We start from the raw sequence: 15,433 nt of genomic DNA on the forward strand, positions 1-15,433 counted from the left end.
GCTAGGCAGCCACGCCAAACCTGTTGGGATGCTGTAAACTCAAGTAAAGGAGAATCTAACTGTGCTTTCTTATATTTTCCCTCATTTTCCCTGACATCTGTTTCTTAACAAAAACACAGAGCTTGTAGAGATCTAGCTGACAATCAGAGAATCTCTGATTTTAAATCAAACACACATTAACCAGAAAACCTGTGCTTCTACATGTTTGATGTTTCGTAATGGTGACCTCTGATTACAGCAATCCGGGAAGTCTCTTTGAAATCTGGGATCTGTAAACAACCTCATAGAATTTATCCAAAACATTTTCTGAGAAATTCAGGATCAAATGAATAAACATGGACTTTTTCTGCCATATAAAAGTGAAATACTGAAGTGTTTTCTTGACAATGACTGCGTCTCACGGTCAGAAGGACTAAATATTCACAGTAAATGAGACAACAGGAGTAAAAAAAATATGAGTCTTTGTGCATTCATTTGTCTTTATTTTAGTCCTGTCAAAATTAACGCATCTGGAGTGCAGAATGACTCAAAATTCCTGAAATGTTTCTGTCAACGCCTTTCGGGCAGTTTGTCCAAACAGAGTTACCTTCGCACATGCGCAAATGGGCAGTTGATCTGGTAGTGACGGGCAGCTGAACCAATCAGCTCAATATGGAAAATGATGAACACACATTGGCCCTCTCGATGGGAAATTTGAGTATTAAAAAAATAACAAGACGGAACAGTCGACCAACGTAAAGTATTATTATGCACATTGTGCAAGAAGGAATTTTCTTTTCACTAAAGCACCTCCAGCTTAAAATATCACATTGACGCAACGCATACGTTAGCCGGGGATGCTGCTAGGACTTTGGTTAACGCGTCACTCAGCTTGCTACAAACCACTCACGGAGCATCGGGGACTCAGTAAGTCTACCTCGGAAATATTGACTGACACAATTGCCAAGTGGATTGCAAGAAACTGCATGAATGATGCATTGAATGATATTTAATCGTGATTAATCAAAATGAATCCACAGTAACCCTGTGATGAATCTGATTAAACATTTGTTTGACAGCACTAATACATATTATATATTAGTGTAAACTAACCTATTAGTATATAGTTTTTTTGTTTTTGTTTTTAAAAGTTGTATTCCACAGGCGAGAACCTGTGCTACAGTTTTCTTTTATTGGTTTGGCGCAGTTTTCACAAGCAATTGGTACATTTTCAAAACTCTTAGTACTTATATCACAACAGATCATCAAAAGTGCTCCTTTTTCAAACATTTCAGCATATTTTCAATTGTGTCAGTACAATACACATAATGACAAAATATCCTTTTCACTACACAAAATAAGTGTTTCATCTAAATAAATGTTTCGTTCACAGTTACTGCCTTTCAAAATGTTATCACTATAAAATTTTTGATTTGCATCTCTTATTATTCAGTTTAATACATTTGTCTGTCATTTAATTCAACTGATCTTAATGTTTAATCAATGAATCATTCATTATGTCCATGGATTTTCAACTTGACTGATTGTTGTCTGGTCATTTGTAAGTTACACATAAGTTACACATTGCTGCAAGAGCTTTCAATCTAGAAACACTATAATTGCTAATTGTTTCCCCTTGATGATCACAATTAGTTACCATATAAGTAGAACTGTGTTTGAGACTTTGCACTGTTCAAATATGGAGCAGGATAGACTCGTAGGGAGAGGAAACCTTCATCGAAGAGGTGGTGGTGCTCCTCGACAGAGAGGTGGTCTTCAGAGAAATGTAGGCAGAAGACAACGCACCATCATCTCTAATGAAGTCCGGGCCATCATTGTTGACCATGTGGTTAACAGAGGCTTTACCATGGCTGAGGCTGCCAGGTTGGTACAGCCTAATTTACAAAGGTCAACTGTCAGCTCTATCATCAGAACTTTTTGCCAAGAAAACCGGTATGTCTGCTATAGCAACTTCACTTCTAAAATATAGTACTCTATTGTATAGATGAACAACATGTAATTGTCAGTTTACAGTAATGTAATTTGTAATACTTCAATATTCACAGTATATGATTGTCCTCAGAATTAACAGGAGACAACCTGGTGGTGGTCGCCCACGTGTTTTGACTGACCAACAGGAGTTGGCTGTGGTGGAAATGGTCAGGGCAAGGAATGACATGCGGCTAAAAAAACTAACTAAATTATCATTTTAGTGGGTGATGGAGCTGGACGCTGCTGTGAATCATCACAAGTATATTTTTGTTGATGCGGCCGGTTTCAATCTGGCAAAAACTAGACGCAGAGGACGTAATCCTCTATGCTGTTGCATGCTGGGGGAGCAGGCTGAGGGTCGCAGATGCCAACAGACTTAATAAACTGATCCGTAAGGCCAGCAATGTTGTGGGGATGGAGCTGGACTCCCTCAAGGTGGTGTCGGAGAGGCGGATGCTGTCCAAGATAAAGACAATGTTGGATAACACCTCCCACCCACTCCATGACATGTTGGTCAGTCACAGGAGCTCGTTCAGTGAGAGACTGAGATTACCGAAAAGCACCACTGAACGACACAGGAAATCATTCCTGCCTGTGGCCATCTCCCTGTACAACGCATCCACTTAACACACTGTTTGCTGCTACAACTACACATGTTTCTTTTCCAACTATTTATTTATAAGTGACTTATGTATGTATGTATGTATATATATGTATATATTGTACTATTCTTAGTTAGCGTATTGTCTGTCTTGTCTTAATGTTGGTTTAAAATGGAGCACTGTAACAAAAAATAATTTCCCCCAGGGATCAATAAAGTATTCTGATTCTGATTCTGATTCTGATTCTGATAACCTTATTGGACAAAGGGCTACCATCCAAGTCCCTGGACAACGTGGGGGAAACATCTCTATGTGTGCAACTATATCTGAAGATGGTGTGGTAGGCTGTAGACCAGTTCTAGGGTCATACAACACTGAACACCTGATAGTTTTTTTTTTTTAAATGAACTGGAGCAGGCCTGTCAGGGAGAAGACATTGTCTATGTTGTTGTGTGGGACAATGTCAGCTTCCACCATGCACAGCTGGTTCAGGAATGGTTTCAAACACATCCTCGCTTCATGACCCTCTATCTTCCACCATATTCCCCTTTCCTCAACCCAATTGAGGAATTCTTCTCTACATGGAGGTGGAAGGTGTATGATCGCCATCCCCATGAGCATGTCTCCCTTCTTCAAGCCATGTGTGAAGCTTGTGGTGATATAACTGCTGAGCAATGTCAAGCCTGGATTCGTCATGCCAGGAGATTTTTCCCACAGTGCCTGAACAACGAAGACATCCACTGTGATGTTGATGAAACTTTATGGCCCAATGTTAATGACCAGCTTGATTAATTGTGTAAAAGTGATTAAAAATAAATAAAAATATATTTTGCTTATGTAAATTACTTGGTTTTTTTCTCCCTTTTTCGTGTGTGTATAATTTTTTTTTTATGTCTGAACATAAGTGTAAAATTTTCTGTGTGAAGTTTTACAGTTCAGTTACACTCATTCATCACCAAGGACAATTTGAAACGCTTACCTTGTATTATTTGCTCCTGAATGAAATGATTGGTAAAAGTACTAAGTTGAAAAAAGATCTTACTGTTTTGTTTGGGTGATTAAAGCAAATGTTCTCAAAATATATCACAATGATCATATGTTCTGAAACAATGATTAAGTGGAATGAAAATATGTGCAAATACAATGAAATCATGACATCAGATTTGAAAGAATGACTAGTGGTGTTACAAATGTGATCAAATGTGAGTTTTGTACTGAGAGATTTGAAAATGCACACTTTAGTTATGAAAATAGTACCAACCAATTAAAAAAAACTGTAAAAGATTGAAGAAAACTATACAAATTCTCTTTGAATTTAAGCATACATTCTTTGTGTTTATTCTCCATTTACTTCATTAGTGCATGAATTTTAGTTACAAGTTTAAATATAAAGTTGAAGAAAATGTAATTGTGGCCAGGCTATTGATCAAGTAATTGCGATTAATTACAGAAAATTGTGGGATTAGTTTTTTTTAATTGGTTTGGTCTGTGAGAGCCAGAGATTTTCCTTGTTTGAGGTGACCAAATACTTATTTTCCACCCTAATTTACGAATAAATTCTTTACAAATCCTACCATGTGAATTCATGGATTTTTTTTTCACATTCTGTCTCTCACAGTTGAAGTGTACCTCTGGTGCAAATTACTGACCTCTGTCAACATTTTAAGTGGGGGAACTTGCACAATCGGTGGCTGACTAAATACTTTTTTGCCCCACTGTATATATATATATATATATATGTTTATATATATATATATATGTATGTATGTATGTATGTATGTATGTATATGTGTATGTATATATACACATATACACACACACACACACGAAAAAGGGAGAAAAAAAACAAGTCATTTACATAAGCACAATATATTTATTTTATTTTTATCACTTTTATACAATTAATCAAGCCGGTCATTAACATTGGGCCATAAGTTTTCATCAACATCCCAGTGGATGTCTTCATTGTTCAGGCACCGTGGGAAAAATCTCCTGGCAAGACGAATCTAGGCTTGACATTGCTCAGCAGTTATATCACCACAAGCTTCACACATGGCTTGAAGAAGGGAGACATGCTCATGGGGATGGCGATCATACACCTTCCACCTTAAACTGAATAATAAGAGATGCAAATCAAAAATTTTATAGTGATAACATTTTGAAAGGCAGTAACTGTGAACGAAACATTTATTTAGATGAAACACTTATTTTGTGTAGTGAAAAGGATATTTTGTCATTATGTGTATTGTACTAACACAATTGAAAATATGCTGAAATGTTTGAAAAAGGAGCACTTTTGATGATCTGTTGTGATATAAGTACTAAGAGTTTTGAAAATGTACCAATTGCTTGTGAAAACTGCGCCAAACCAATAAAAAAAACTCTAGTTACATTTTTTTAATCTATTCACAGCAATAGTTTATTTATACAACATGTCTGAGAAATATGGACCAGAGCCAGAGTTACTCAGCGCAATGTTTACTGTGTCCTGACTTCTTAGTTCTTTGGGGGAAATTCCCAACAATTATTAACTCGTCCAGCAGAACACGGCTCTTTACTCTGCCTTCACATCGTGCTTTCATTGCTGCAAAATGTGTCTCAGGACTCTTGGATTTGTCCTCGTTTTGTTTCCTGGATTGCTTCAAGGTAAGAAGATTCAATTCTGTTATAGTTTGTAAATGTGAGACTTATGTGGGATTTTAAACAATTTTCTTTATTGTACATCAGCACAGGGTTGTGATTCTCCCAGACTGGTTCATGGTAACTTTCTCCCCAGACAAGAGACTTACTCTGACAGAACCACGATCACTTATTCCTGTGATAACGGATATAAACCTGTAGTGGAGGGTTGGTGGGCAACCAGTACCTGTGAACGTGGGAAATGGTCTCATGAACCACAATGTATAGGTAGGTCAGTCCCGGGAATGGTGAATGTGCTTTAAAGCTTCAATATAAATTCTGTTCTTAAAAAATGTAATTAGTTTAGATTTGCTAATAAATAGACTCATCTGAGAAAAAGAACAATGAAATCTGATTGTTTCAGTAAATAAATATAAAAAGCAATAAAATCCAATTGCAGGATGGTGAAGTTTAATTTAATGTTTTTGTGCCAAGTGCAAAAAAATTTATTTATAGTAGTTTTAAAGAATTACAAATCAGGAATTTCAGTCTCCCACAAGGAAAAATAAAAAAATATCTTACAGTAATTCCTTGAAATAACTATTCACAAAGTGTTGATGGTGACTCTGGTCTGTTTTTCCTTAGATGAAAGCAGCTGCCTTCCACCAACTATTCCCAATGGAAAGTACCGGCTGGTATACGGCTGGTATGTGGATGGAAGTACACTAATGATAACATGCGATGGAGGATTTGAGCACCAAAACCAGTTCACCACCATTACCTGTGGAAATGGAAAATGGTCCTCTGCACCAGTCTGTGAGAGTAAGTCTGCTACATGTTTGACTCCAGTTAGCTGTTCAACACTTTTTTTTCTGCTTCTATTCATGACTTTTTATTTTTACAGGAAGTATGAGTGCATGCAGTGCACCTCCTAAAATCCCCCATGCAGTCATCATTCATGGATACCAGGAAGTGTTTGCAGCAGGTTCAGAAGTGCAGTATGAGTGTGAAGACGGATACACTGCACACACCGAGAAATCTGTTTGTATACAGAGAAACTGGACACCAGTGCCAACATGCAGTAAGCTGACTGTTTAATGAGATCTGCATTTATGTATTTACTTTTTCTTATTTGGCAATAATCCACAGTAAGTTTAAAAACAACTAATCACATGACACTTGAAGGAATATAGAACATAATCCAGGAAGTAAATGCACCAGTGCATGAATATGATTGGTGGAAATCATCAAGTGTTCAGAAAAATAATAAACATTTGAACTCTGTAGTCTGCAGATGCAGAATGTGTCATGTTTACATCCTGTTCTGCTGCTAATAATCAAAGTTTTAAAAAGTAAATATATAAATATAATCCTAAAACATTAAAAAAACAATAATTTCATTGAAAATTATCATAATTTTTTGAAAGACTGAAAGAGAAAACGTTGACATATTCTGAGTTTTTTAAATTAATGAAAACTTCTCAAAGCTATGACCTGGTTAGGGGCTCTGGTGGCTCTTAGATGGTGTTTTCCTTGTGGCTGCGTACAGAGGAGATGGGGGATGGTCTGTGCTGGCGGACGTTGGTTACTGGCCTGGTAGCCTGGCTGCCCCTGGGTGGGTTCAGGACAGGCGTGGAGGCTTGGGGGTCTGGGTGTGCTCCACCCCCGGGACTGGGGCTCTAGCTGGGCCTTGGGGGCTCGGGTCCTGGTAGTTGTGTTGCTGGGGTTGTGGGTGGGTGGGTGCATGGGGGTTATGCCCCGGTGAGGGGTCTGGGATGCGGGGCCTCCCTGCTACTGCAGATAAGGAGGTGGTCTGCTTGCCTCCACCCCAGAGAGAAGGGTTACATCTCCTGGGTATGGTTTGCCCCTCTGGGGGCAGGGGTACCCGGACCTGGGATATAGAGTATGTTTGGGGAGTGTGAATGTGTGTACAGTGTCTATTTGTGTCTGTCTCCACGTCGGGTGAGTGCCGAGTATTTGTTTGTGTATATGGGGGTGGGAATGCACGTTTGTGTCTGCGTGCGCCTGTTCATCTGTGTCTATATGTCAGCTTGGGTCTTAGACTCCACCTCTCTGGGAACATCTCAGGCTCTCCGAGGTATGGAGGCCTATCTCCCCTCACCACACTCCCTACCAGTGGCTGATGCCCTCAGACGTTGGTGTGTTGGTGGTTCTTGGTGTCTGGCGCTGGGAGCACACGTATGTACCAACTCACTCCTGGTGGCCGATTGGCGGGGCCTGGCACCTGTGACCCAGCTGGGCCTGAGGCTCGGTCCTCTCTGGCACAGCTGGCTGCCAGCAGAGCCCGCGTGCACATCACTGCAAGCCCCTCTGGCCTCTGCTCCGTGGCTGCTGGGTGACCTGTCGTTTGGGGCTCTCCTCAGCTCTTCCCAGGAGGGTGGCGCGGTTGCCCCCGTGGTGGTCCTCCTTGGGTCCTCGTACTCTGGGGCCTGGATCTCCTCCATACCTGCTTCATGCCCTGGGGGACGGGGCTGTGGCTCCCCACACTCTCTAGCAGATCATTACATGGAGAAACCTTTTGAATACAAATTCAAATTTCATTTGTCACACACACACACAACCATACACAGTATGACATGGGGGTGAAATGCTTGTAGCTGTACAATGCCCGACCATTAAATGACAGAAGAAAGTTTTACAATATTTACAATTTACAGTTTACTACAAAATTTACAAATTAACTTAGGAATTTACAGTAAAGAATGTGCAAATAGCAGAAGAGATTATAAAGATAAGGATTATAAATTATAGGAATTATAGGATTATAGGAAATGTGTGGTGGTGCGTGTGGTGACGTGTGTGAGAGTCCAGTCTTATAGTGACGTGTGTGGGAGAGTCCAGTCCTACACCTGGTTCAGGGCCCGAATAGCCTGGGGGAAGAAGCTCCTCCTCATTCTCTCTGTTTTGGCCTTAAGGGAGCGGAAGCGCTTCCCAGACCTCAACAGTGAGAAGAGTCCATTGTTGGGATGGGGGAGGTCCATCATAATCTTCCTAGCTTTGGACTTGCACCGCTTGGTGTAGATGGACAGCAGGTCAGGGAGCTCTGATTGAATGATGCGTTCTGCCGAGCGCACCACCCTTTGCAGATCTCGTCTGTCCTGCTTGGTGCTGTTCCCAAACCAGGTGCAGATGTTTGCCGTCAGGACGCTCTCGATGGTGCAGGAGTAGAAGTTCTTGAGCACCTTCAGTGGCAGATGGAAGTCTCTAAGTCTTCTGAGGAAGAAGAGACGCTGACGGGCTTTCTTAACCAGGGTGTTGATGTGGCAGGACCATGACAGGTCCTGAGTGATGTGGACACCCAGGTATCGGAAACTGTCCACTCTCTCCACTGGCGTGCCACTGATGATGAGGGGTTTGTAATTCCTCGCCTGCTTTGTAGTGAAGTCCACGATCAGCTCCTAAGTCTTGCTGATGTTTAGGAGGAGGTTATTCTCCTGGCACCAGGTCTCCAGGTTCCTAATCTCCTCCAGGTAGGCCATCTCGATGTTGTCGGAGACCAGGCCCACAACAGCAGTGTCGTCAGCAAACTTGACAATGGAGGTGGTGTCGGATGTGGCTACACAGTCATAAGTGTACAGTGAGTACAGCAGGGGGCTTAAAACACAGCCCTGAGGCACTCCAGTGCTGAGTGAGATGGAGGGGGAGACTTGTTTTCCCACCCTCACTGATTGGGGTCTGTCTGTGAGGAAGTTGAGGATCCACTGACACAGTGATGAGCTGAGTCCTAGATCCGTCAACTTGGTGAAAAGTTTAGAGGGAATTATTGTGTTGAATGCTGAACTGTAGTCCACGAACAGCATCCTAACATAATTCCCTCTGCCAGTGTCCAGGTGACTCAGGGATGTGTGGAGCAGGTGAGATATGGCATCGTCTGTGGAACGATTAGTCCGGTAAGCAAACTGAAGTGAGTCGATGGTGGCAGGAAGTGAAGAAGTGATGTGATCTCTCTACAAGCGTGCTGATCCACACAGGTGTGCACACAGGTGTACACACGGGTGTTCACAAACACAAACTACACCTTTCTTGGCTGCTACCTCAAAGCACATTGTGCACTGTCGATCTTGCGTACTGCACAATAACATGTAATATTTAGTATCTACTGTTAGCTAGTTTATTGTGATGGTGTTGTATTTATTATGTTGCTCTGTTTTGTTTGTTGTCTCTTCTGTTTTTTGTTTTTTATCTCCATACAGGTGATCCAGGTGTTTTGTTTGGTTTTTCTTTTTTTCTTCTTCCCCCCTTTCTCACCATCTCTTCTCTCCTCTATTTTTCTTTCTCTCTCTCTCTCTTTCTTTCATTCTCTCTCCCTGTCCTATCCCCCAGTCATGTCTGTCCCGTCTGTAACAACCGAAAATCAAATCAAATAAATACATAATTATAATAAAGGTCAGTCAAATGGACCAATATGGCAAAGCCATGATGATCCACTTGGTAAAGTAAATCCACTTGGCATCTTTCTTGGCCTTCAGACAACAATTCTGATAGTTAATGATCCAAATGGGACAGGCAAAAAGAAAGAAAGAAAGCAAAATAACTGTTTTGTATCTTTCAGGATCTTCAAATGAGGGAGACACACGTCTTCGTTATACAACAAGTAAATAAGTACATTATTTTCTCCTTGAATTTATTGATGCTGACAAATCAGAATGTTAAGTGCATTACGTATAAATGATGACACTGGACGCAGCGTGTTCGGGTGATGTGTTCCAACTTTACTCGTAACCCCGGAAGCTCCCCCCACACACAGCCTTATGGGAACAGTAGTCTACCGCTACACCTCCTCCTTCTAGCTAAAGACATACTTCATAACGTCTCAAACAGCTCACTAGAACAGAAATGGGGAACATCATGAAACATGAAAATTATACACATCCCTCATTTGTTCACTTACATTTAAACAAAACACATTATTGTAAACATCTCTGACAGCTTAACCCAGCTTTGAATAGGGCATGAATGGATAACTTCAGAGAATTACACATCCAGTCTTTCAGGAGGTCTCACCACTCGACCAGATCTGGTAATAGTCCCTGTTGGTCTGAGGTGGCTCCTATTTCTCCTCAGAAAACCCCTGTCTGTCTCTACCACATAGGATCTGGGAGCACTGGCAGGTCCAACTACTGCTCCGGTAGTTCCTTCCGTGGTAATCCACACTTTCTGTCCTGACGATAGTTCCGGAAGTGGTCTGACTCTATGTCTGCGGTTGTAGTGTTTTGCCTGCTCACGCCTCCCCTCCTCATCTTTTTTTCGAAAAGCCTGTAGGTCAGGCCACCTTGGCACCAGCTTTGCCACAGCCTGTGGCAGCGTGGTCCGCAGGTGTCTCCCCATAAGCAACTGCGCCGGCGAGAGCCCATGTTCCAGTGGGGTGGCCCTGTACGCTAGCAGTGCTTTGGTGTAGTCACAGTCCTTTTTCCACAAGTCTTTAATGGTACGAACAGCGCGTTCTGCCTCCCCGTTGGCTTGGGGGTACCTAGGGCTGCTCGTTTCATGTGCGAACTGGTACTCTTTGGCAAAGTGCTTGAACTGTTCTGATGAAAATTGTGGCCCGTTATCCGATACCACAGTCTCGGCAACACCATGTCTTGCAAAGGCTTCTTTTACAGCATTAATAGTGACCTCTGCAGTTGTGTGTCTCAGTTCAGCTATCTCAATGTACCTTGAGAAAAAATCAATAATCAGCAGGAAGTGTTTCTTTGACCACTCGAACAGATCCATGCCGACTTTTTGCCATGGGCGGTCGGGAACAGGAGTTGCCAGCATTGGTTCACGGCACTGTAACCTATGTTTTTGACATGTTTCGCACCTGTCTACCATTTGACGTATTTGGGTTGAGATGCCCGGCCACCACACAGACTCTTTTGCTCTGGCCCTGCATTTTGAAACGCCCTGGTGGCCTTCATGCAAATGTGACAAAACCTCCGCTCTCATTTGAGGTGGTATCACAAGTCTCTCCCCTTTCATGAGAAGACCATGGACTAGATTGAAGTCCATTCTGTATTGCCAGTATCCCTTTAACTCTGGATCTAGTTTACCTTTTTCTGGCCAGCCTGTCCCACATTGATACACCACCTTTCTACACAGGTCATCCATTTCCTGCGCCAACTTAATCTCCTCCAGCCTTTTATCTGTTGCTGGGAGATGGGAAACTACACCGTCCACGAAAACCTCCACCTCTTTTTCCAGCTGAAGATCCCCAGCAGAAGGAGGCCCTGCCAGCGGTGCTCGTGAGAGAGCATCAGCAGTGACAAGGTTTTTCCCTGGAACATGGACAATGGTGAAAGTAAAGCGCAGCAGCCTGAGGCGGAATCTCAGGATGCGTGGAGGCAGGTCATCCAGGCCTCTTGTGCTCAGAAGAGGGACCAGGGGTTTGTGATCTGTGATTAGAGTGAACTGTAAGCCCATGAGGTAAGATGACAGTCGTTCACACGCCCACGTTACAGCTAGTGCCTCCTTTTCTATCTGCGCGTAGCGTTTCTCTGTGTCTGTGAGACCTCTTGAGATATATGTGACCGGTCGCCAGGAGTTGTCAGACTGTTTCTGAGTGAGAACAGCCCCGACACCGTATGGCGATGCATCTGCAGCGACTCGTGTATCTGCTGAGTTGGAGTACTGAGCGAGCACTTCTGGAGAGCTTAATATCCCTTTTAGTCTCCTAAATGCTGTTTCCTGTGGCTCCGCCCATATCCAGTCATTTCTGTCTTTTAGCAGTTCCTTTAATGGTGTGGTGATTGTGGCTAATTGTGGCATAAACTTGGCAAGATAGTTGGCCATGCCCATGAGACGGCGCACATCTTCCACACTCTGAGGCTGCGGCAGCTGCTGGATTGCTGTTATCTTGTTGGGATCAGCCTCAATGCCTGTTGCTGACACTTTGTGTCCCACAAAGATTATTTGACTTTTAGCAAACTCACACTTCTCATTCAGAGTGAGACCCTCCTTATGAAACATTTGGAGCACACAGTGCAACCTCTGGTCGTGCTCCTGCCTGTCTCTGCCGTATACAAGCACATCATCGGCGTGACAAATCACCCCTTCAAAATCTTCCAGCATCTGTGACATTCGCCTTTGGAAATGTTCCGGCGCCGATGCAATGCCAAAAGGAAGGCGGTTGAACTGAAACCTTCCAAAAGGCGTGATGAAGGTAGTGAGTGGCCTTGACTCTGGCGTGAGCGGAATTTGCCAGAATCCAGACCGGGCGTCGAGCTTTGTGAACACTTTAGCATCTTTCATCATCGCTAGTGTTTGATCTACTGCTGGGAGGATGTGTCTTTCTCTTTTGACTACTGTGTTCAGGGGTGTGAGGTCCACACATATTCTGGGGGGCTTTCCTGCTGGTCTGGGGACCACTACCATGCCAGAACACCACTCTGTAGGCTCAGTGACTTTGGAGATAACACCCATTTCTTCCATTCTGTGCAGCTCATTTCTCACTGCATCTCTGAGGGGAAGAGGAACACGTCTTGGGGCAGATAGGGCTATTGGTACAGCTCCTTGCTCTATCTCAATGTGATAAGGCTCCCTCAGCACGCCTAAACCTTTAAAAACGTCTGGGTATGCTGCCCTGAAGTCTGTCACCGATTCCTCTACTGTGCTTACTCTGTACACAAGACCCAGAGCCTCACACGCTGGCCTGCTTAGCAGTGGCTGTACTAGACCTGACACAAGGTAGACGTCTTGAGAAACACTGCGCCCTTTTACTGCTAGCTGTGCCTCGAAGCAGCCTTTAACATTAAGTGGGTTACTGCCCGGCCCTAGTAACTTCTTTCTGGGTCTCTGCAGCTTACCATCCCTGTCTGGACTGTACAAACCCTCTGGAATAGATGTAACATCCGCCCCTGTGTCAAGTTTAAAATATACATTTTCCCCATTTAACTTGACCTTTTGCACCCAGGGCTGTGACCTCCCAGTCTCTACTTCACCCAAGAACACACAATCCTCGCTGTCTGCATCTTTCTGATTTTCTGTCACTTCGCGTAGTGCTGTAGCTTCACTACTGCGACAGACCGCAGCAAAGTGCCCTTTTTTCTGACATTTTCGACACTGTACCTCTTTGGCTGGACATTCTTTCCATGAGTGTTTGTTCTTGCGACCACAGCGGCCACATTCCTTTCCACTTTGTTTGATTGGCTTTTGTTCCTTCTTCTGCCACGTCTGCGTTTTCCCGCGTGTTGTATTTGTCCGTATTGTGTCCATGTTCAGTGTTTTCTCCACTGCCGCGCTGCTGTGAAGTATTGATTGTTGTTTCTTTACCGTTTCGCTCTGCCTAACTTTCTCAATGGCTTTAGCAAGAGTCAACTCTGAGTCCATTTGCAGCAGCTCGGACAGTCTTTTGTCTTTTATGCCAACTACAATTCTGTCCCTTATGAGTTCGTCTTTGAGTGCTCCAAATGCACAATTTTCTGCAAGTTTGTGCACAGCAGTGATGAACGACTCTGTACTTTCCCCTTCCTGTTGCCGTCTGGAGTTAAACTGTGCTCTTTCAAAAATTACGTTGTGTTTTCCTACGTAATGTTTGTCAAATGCCTCTTTGACAGTTGCATATTTCTTTTTATCTGCATCGCACAGTGGTAAAACTGCCAAAACATCATCAGCAGCGTCTCCCATAGCGTACAGGAGTGCATTAACTTGATACTCGTCTGATTTGTTATCAAGAGCAGTTGCAATGCGAAATCTTTCGAACCTTCTGATCCACTTTGGCCATTCGGCAGGATGAGAAAAGTCAAATGTTTCTGGGGGTGTTATTTGTACCGTGGTCGCCATCGTGACGTGTGGATCCCTGGCTTCCTCGCGTTCAGAATCCAAGCTTTCCGGTGCGCCGACCTCGTCTCCTCCTTCCGACATGTGAAGCTCGTGCTCGACCGCGCGCGCGCACGCGCCCTGTTGCTAGCGCCGGTCACAGCCTCGGCCACGCTTCACCTGCTTGCCGGTCTTGTTCGGGTTATCGATGCGAAAACTTCTCTCGCAGTTAACTGCACCGTACTGTACTCGAAAAAGAAGAAGAAGAAAAAAAAACTGTGGAGACCGCCGTTCGCACTTCTGACACCACGTATAAATGATGACACTGGACGCAGCGTGTTCGGGTGATGTGTTCCAACTTTACTCGTAACCCCGGAAGCTCCCCCCACACACAGCCTTATGGGAACAGTAGTCTACCGCTACACATTACCTCAGCGACAGTTTGGTATGTTTTCAGAAATATTCCTGCGTTTTCATTTCAGTTCAAAGTTGCGGAAACTTCCCTGTTATTGAAAATGCTGTTGCTCAGCAAACTTCACGATACTATTTGATATACCGATGCCAACGTTTGTACAGATTAGTGGGTCCAGGAAGAGTGAAGTGTATCAGCAGTGGCATGTGGTCAGACTTACCTGAGTGCAGAGGTATAAACACATCAATGATAATCATTTTTAAGGATCTCTTAAAGCGTTGGGGAGAAATTTAAATTTAATGGTTGTTTCTTGTGTCCAGCTAACTTCTGTGCTGTCAACACCGATGACAATCCTGCATACAAATCTGTGGGAACTGTGCACATAGAAAATGGTGAGGAAGAGAGAGTGGAGTGTGTGAAACCACACAGCTGGTCGTTTGAACATTATTCTAAGGTTCGATGCATCAATGGAAGAGTGGAGGCAACTAACTGTAAGTATTACTGTAAACTCTCTATGTTTGAACGTGTCAGTCAGAAAAGTTTTCAGTGCTGTGTTGCCTACATGTTAACACGTTTTTATTACCTATAAGAAAGAAAACTTTTTAATAAATAAAACAACTGAATATGAATCGTTTTAATAACAACTACATTTTAAAAGATCTGAGCACTTAATGTCTCTGTGTGTCGTCATATCCAACCAAGCTTTTACAACTTTAAACTCCTTTAAACACAGAAAAAAACTGCAGCAACTCTGCTGATTCACTGATTCGTTGTTTCTACCTTAATTTGTTGTCACCAGAAGTACTGCACAGGCACCTGTCACACCTTGTAGTGTATGCTGCCGCCCTGACAGCTTCCCTTTCCCTGAACTAATGCCTGTGATGTGGAAATTATTAAAATGACTAACACATATTTTTTCCTATCTGCTTTTAAACCTGAAATTATCCCTGGCATTTCCACTTGGCAATTTCTAGTGGAATCACAATAGATCTTATAGACTCTATTAATATGTATCTCTTTAATCAGAATCAGAAATACTTTATTAATCCTGAAGGAAATTATGGGTTACAGC

General features: G+C 43.0%; 1 protein-coding gene across 1 annotated transcript; it reads left to right on the forward strand.

The window, feature by feature from the left end:
- Window positions 1-5,126: 5,126 nt before the first annotated feature.
- On the forward strand, window positions 5,127-14,950 carry LOC308413051 (complement factor H-related protein 2-like; the record flags this gene model as incomplete). The annotated part of the gene is made up of 6 exons (XM_080907836.1): window positions 5,127-5,219; window positions 5,301-5,480; window positions 5,838-6,014; window positions 6,097-6,273; window positions 9,766-9,807; window positions 14,682-14,950. Exons 1-6 carry the CDS (start codon window positions 5,165-5,167, stop codon window positions 14,948-14,950), a joined length of 900 nt encoding a protein of 299 aa, XP_080763962.1. The 5' UTR covers window positions 5,127-5,164.
- Window positions 14,951-15,433: the final 483 nt, after the last annotated feature.

The sequence above is a fragment of the Rhamphochromis sp. 'chilingali' genome, assembly GCF_963969265.1.
Source record: "Rhamphochromis sp. 'chilingali' genome assembly, chromosome: 16".
Lineage (NCBI taxonomy): Eukaryota > Metazoa > Chordata > Actinopteri > Cichliformes > Cichlidae > Rhamphochromis > Rhamphochromis sp. 'chilingali'.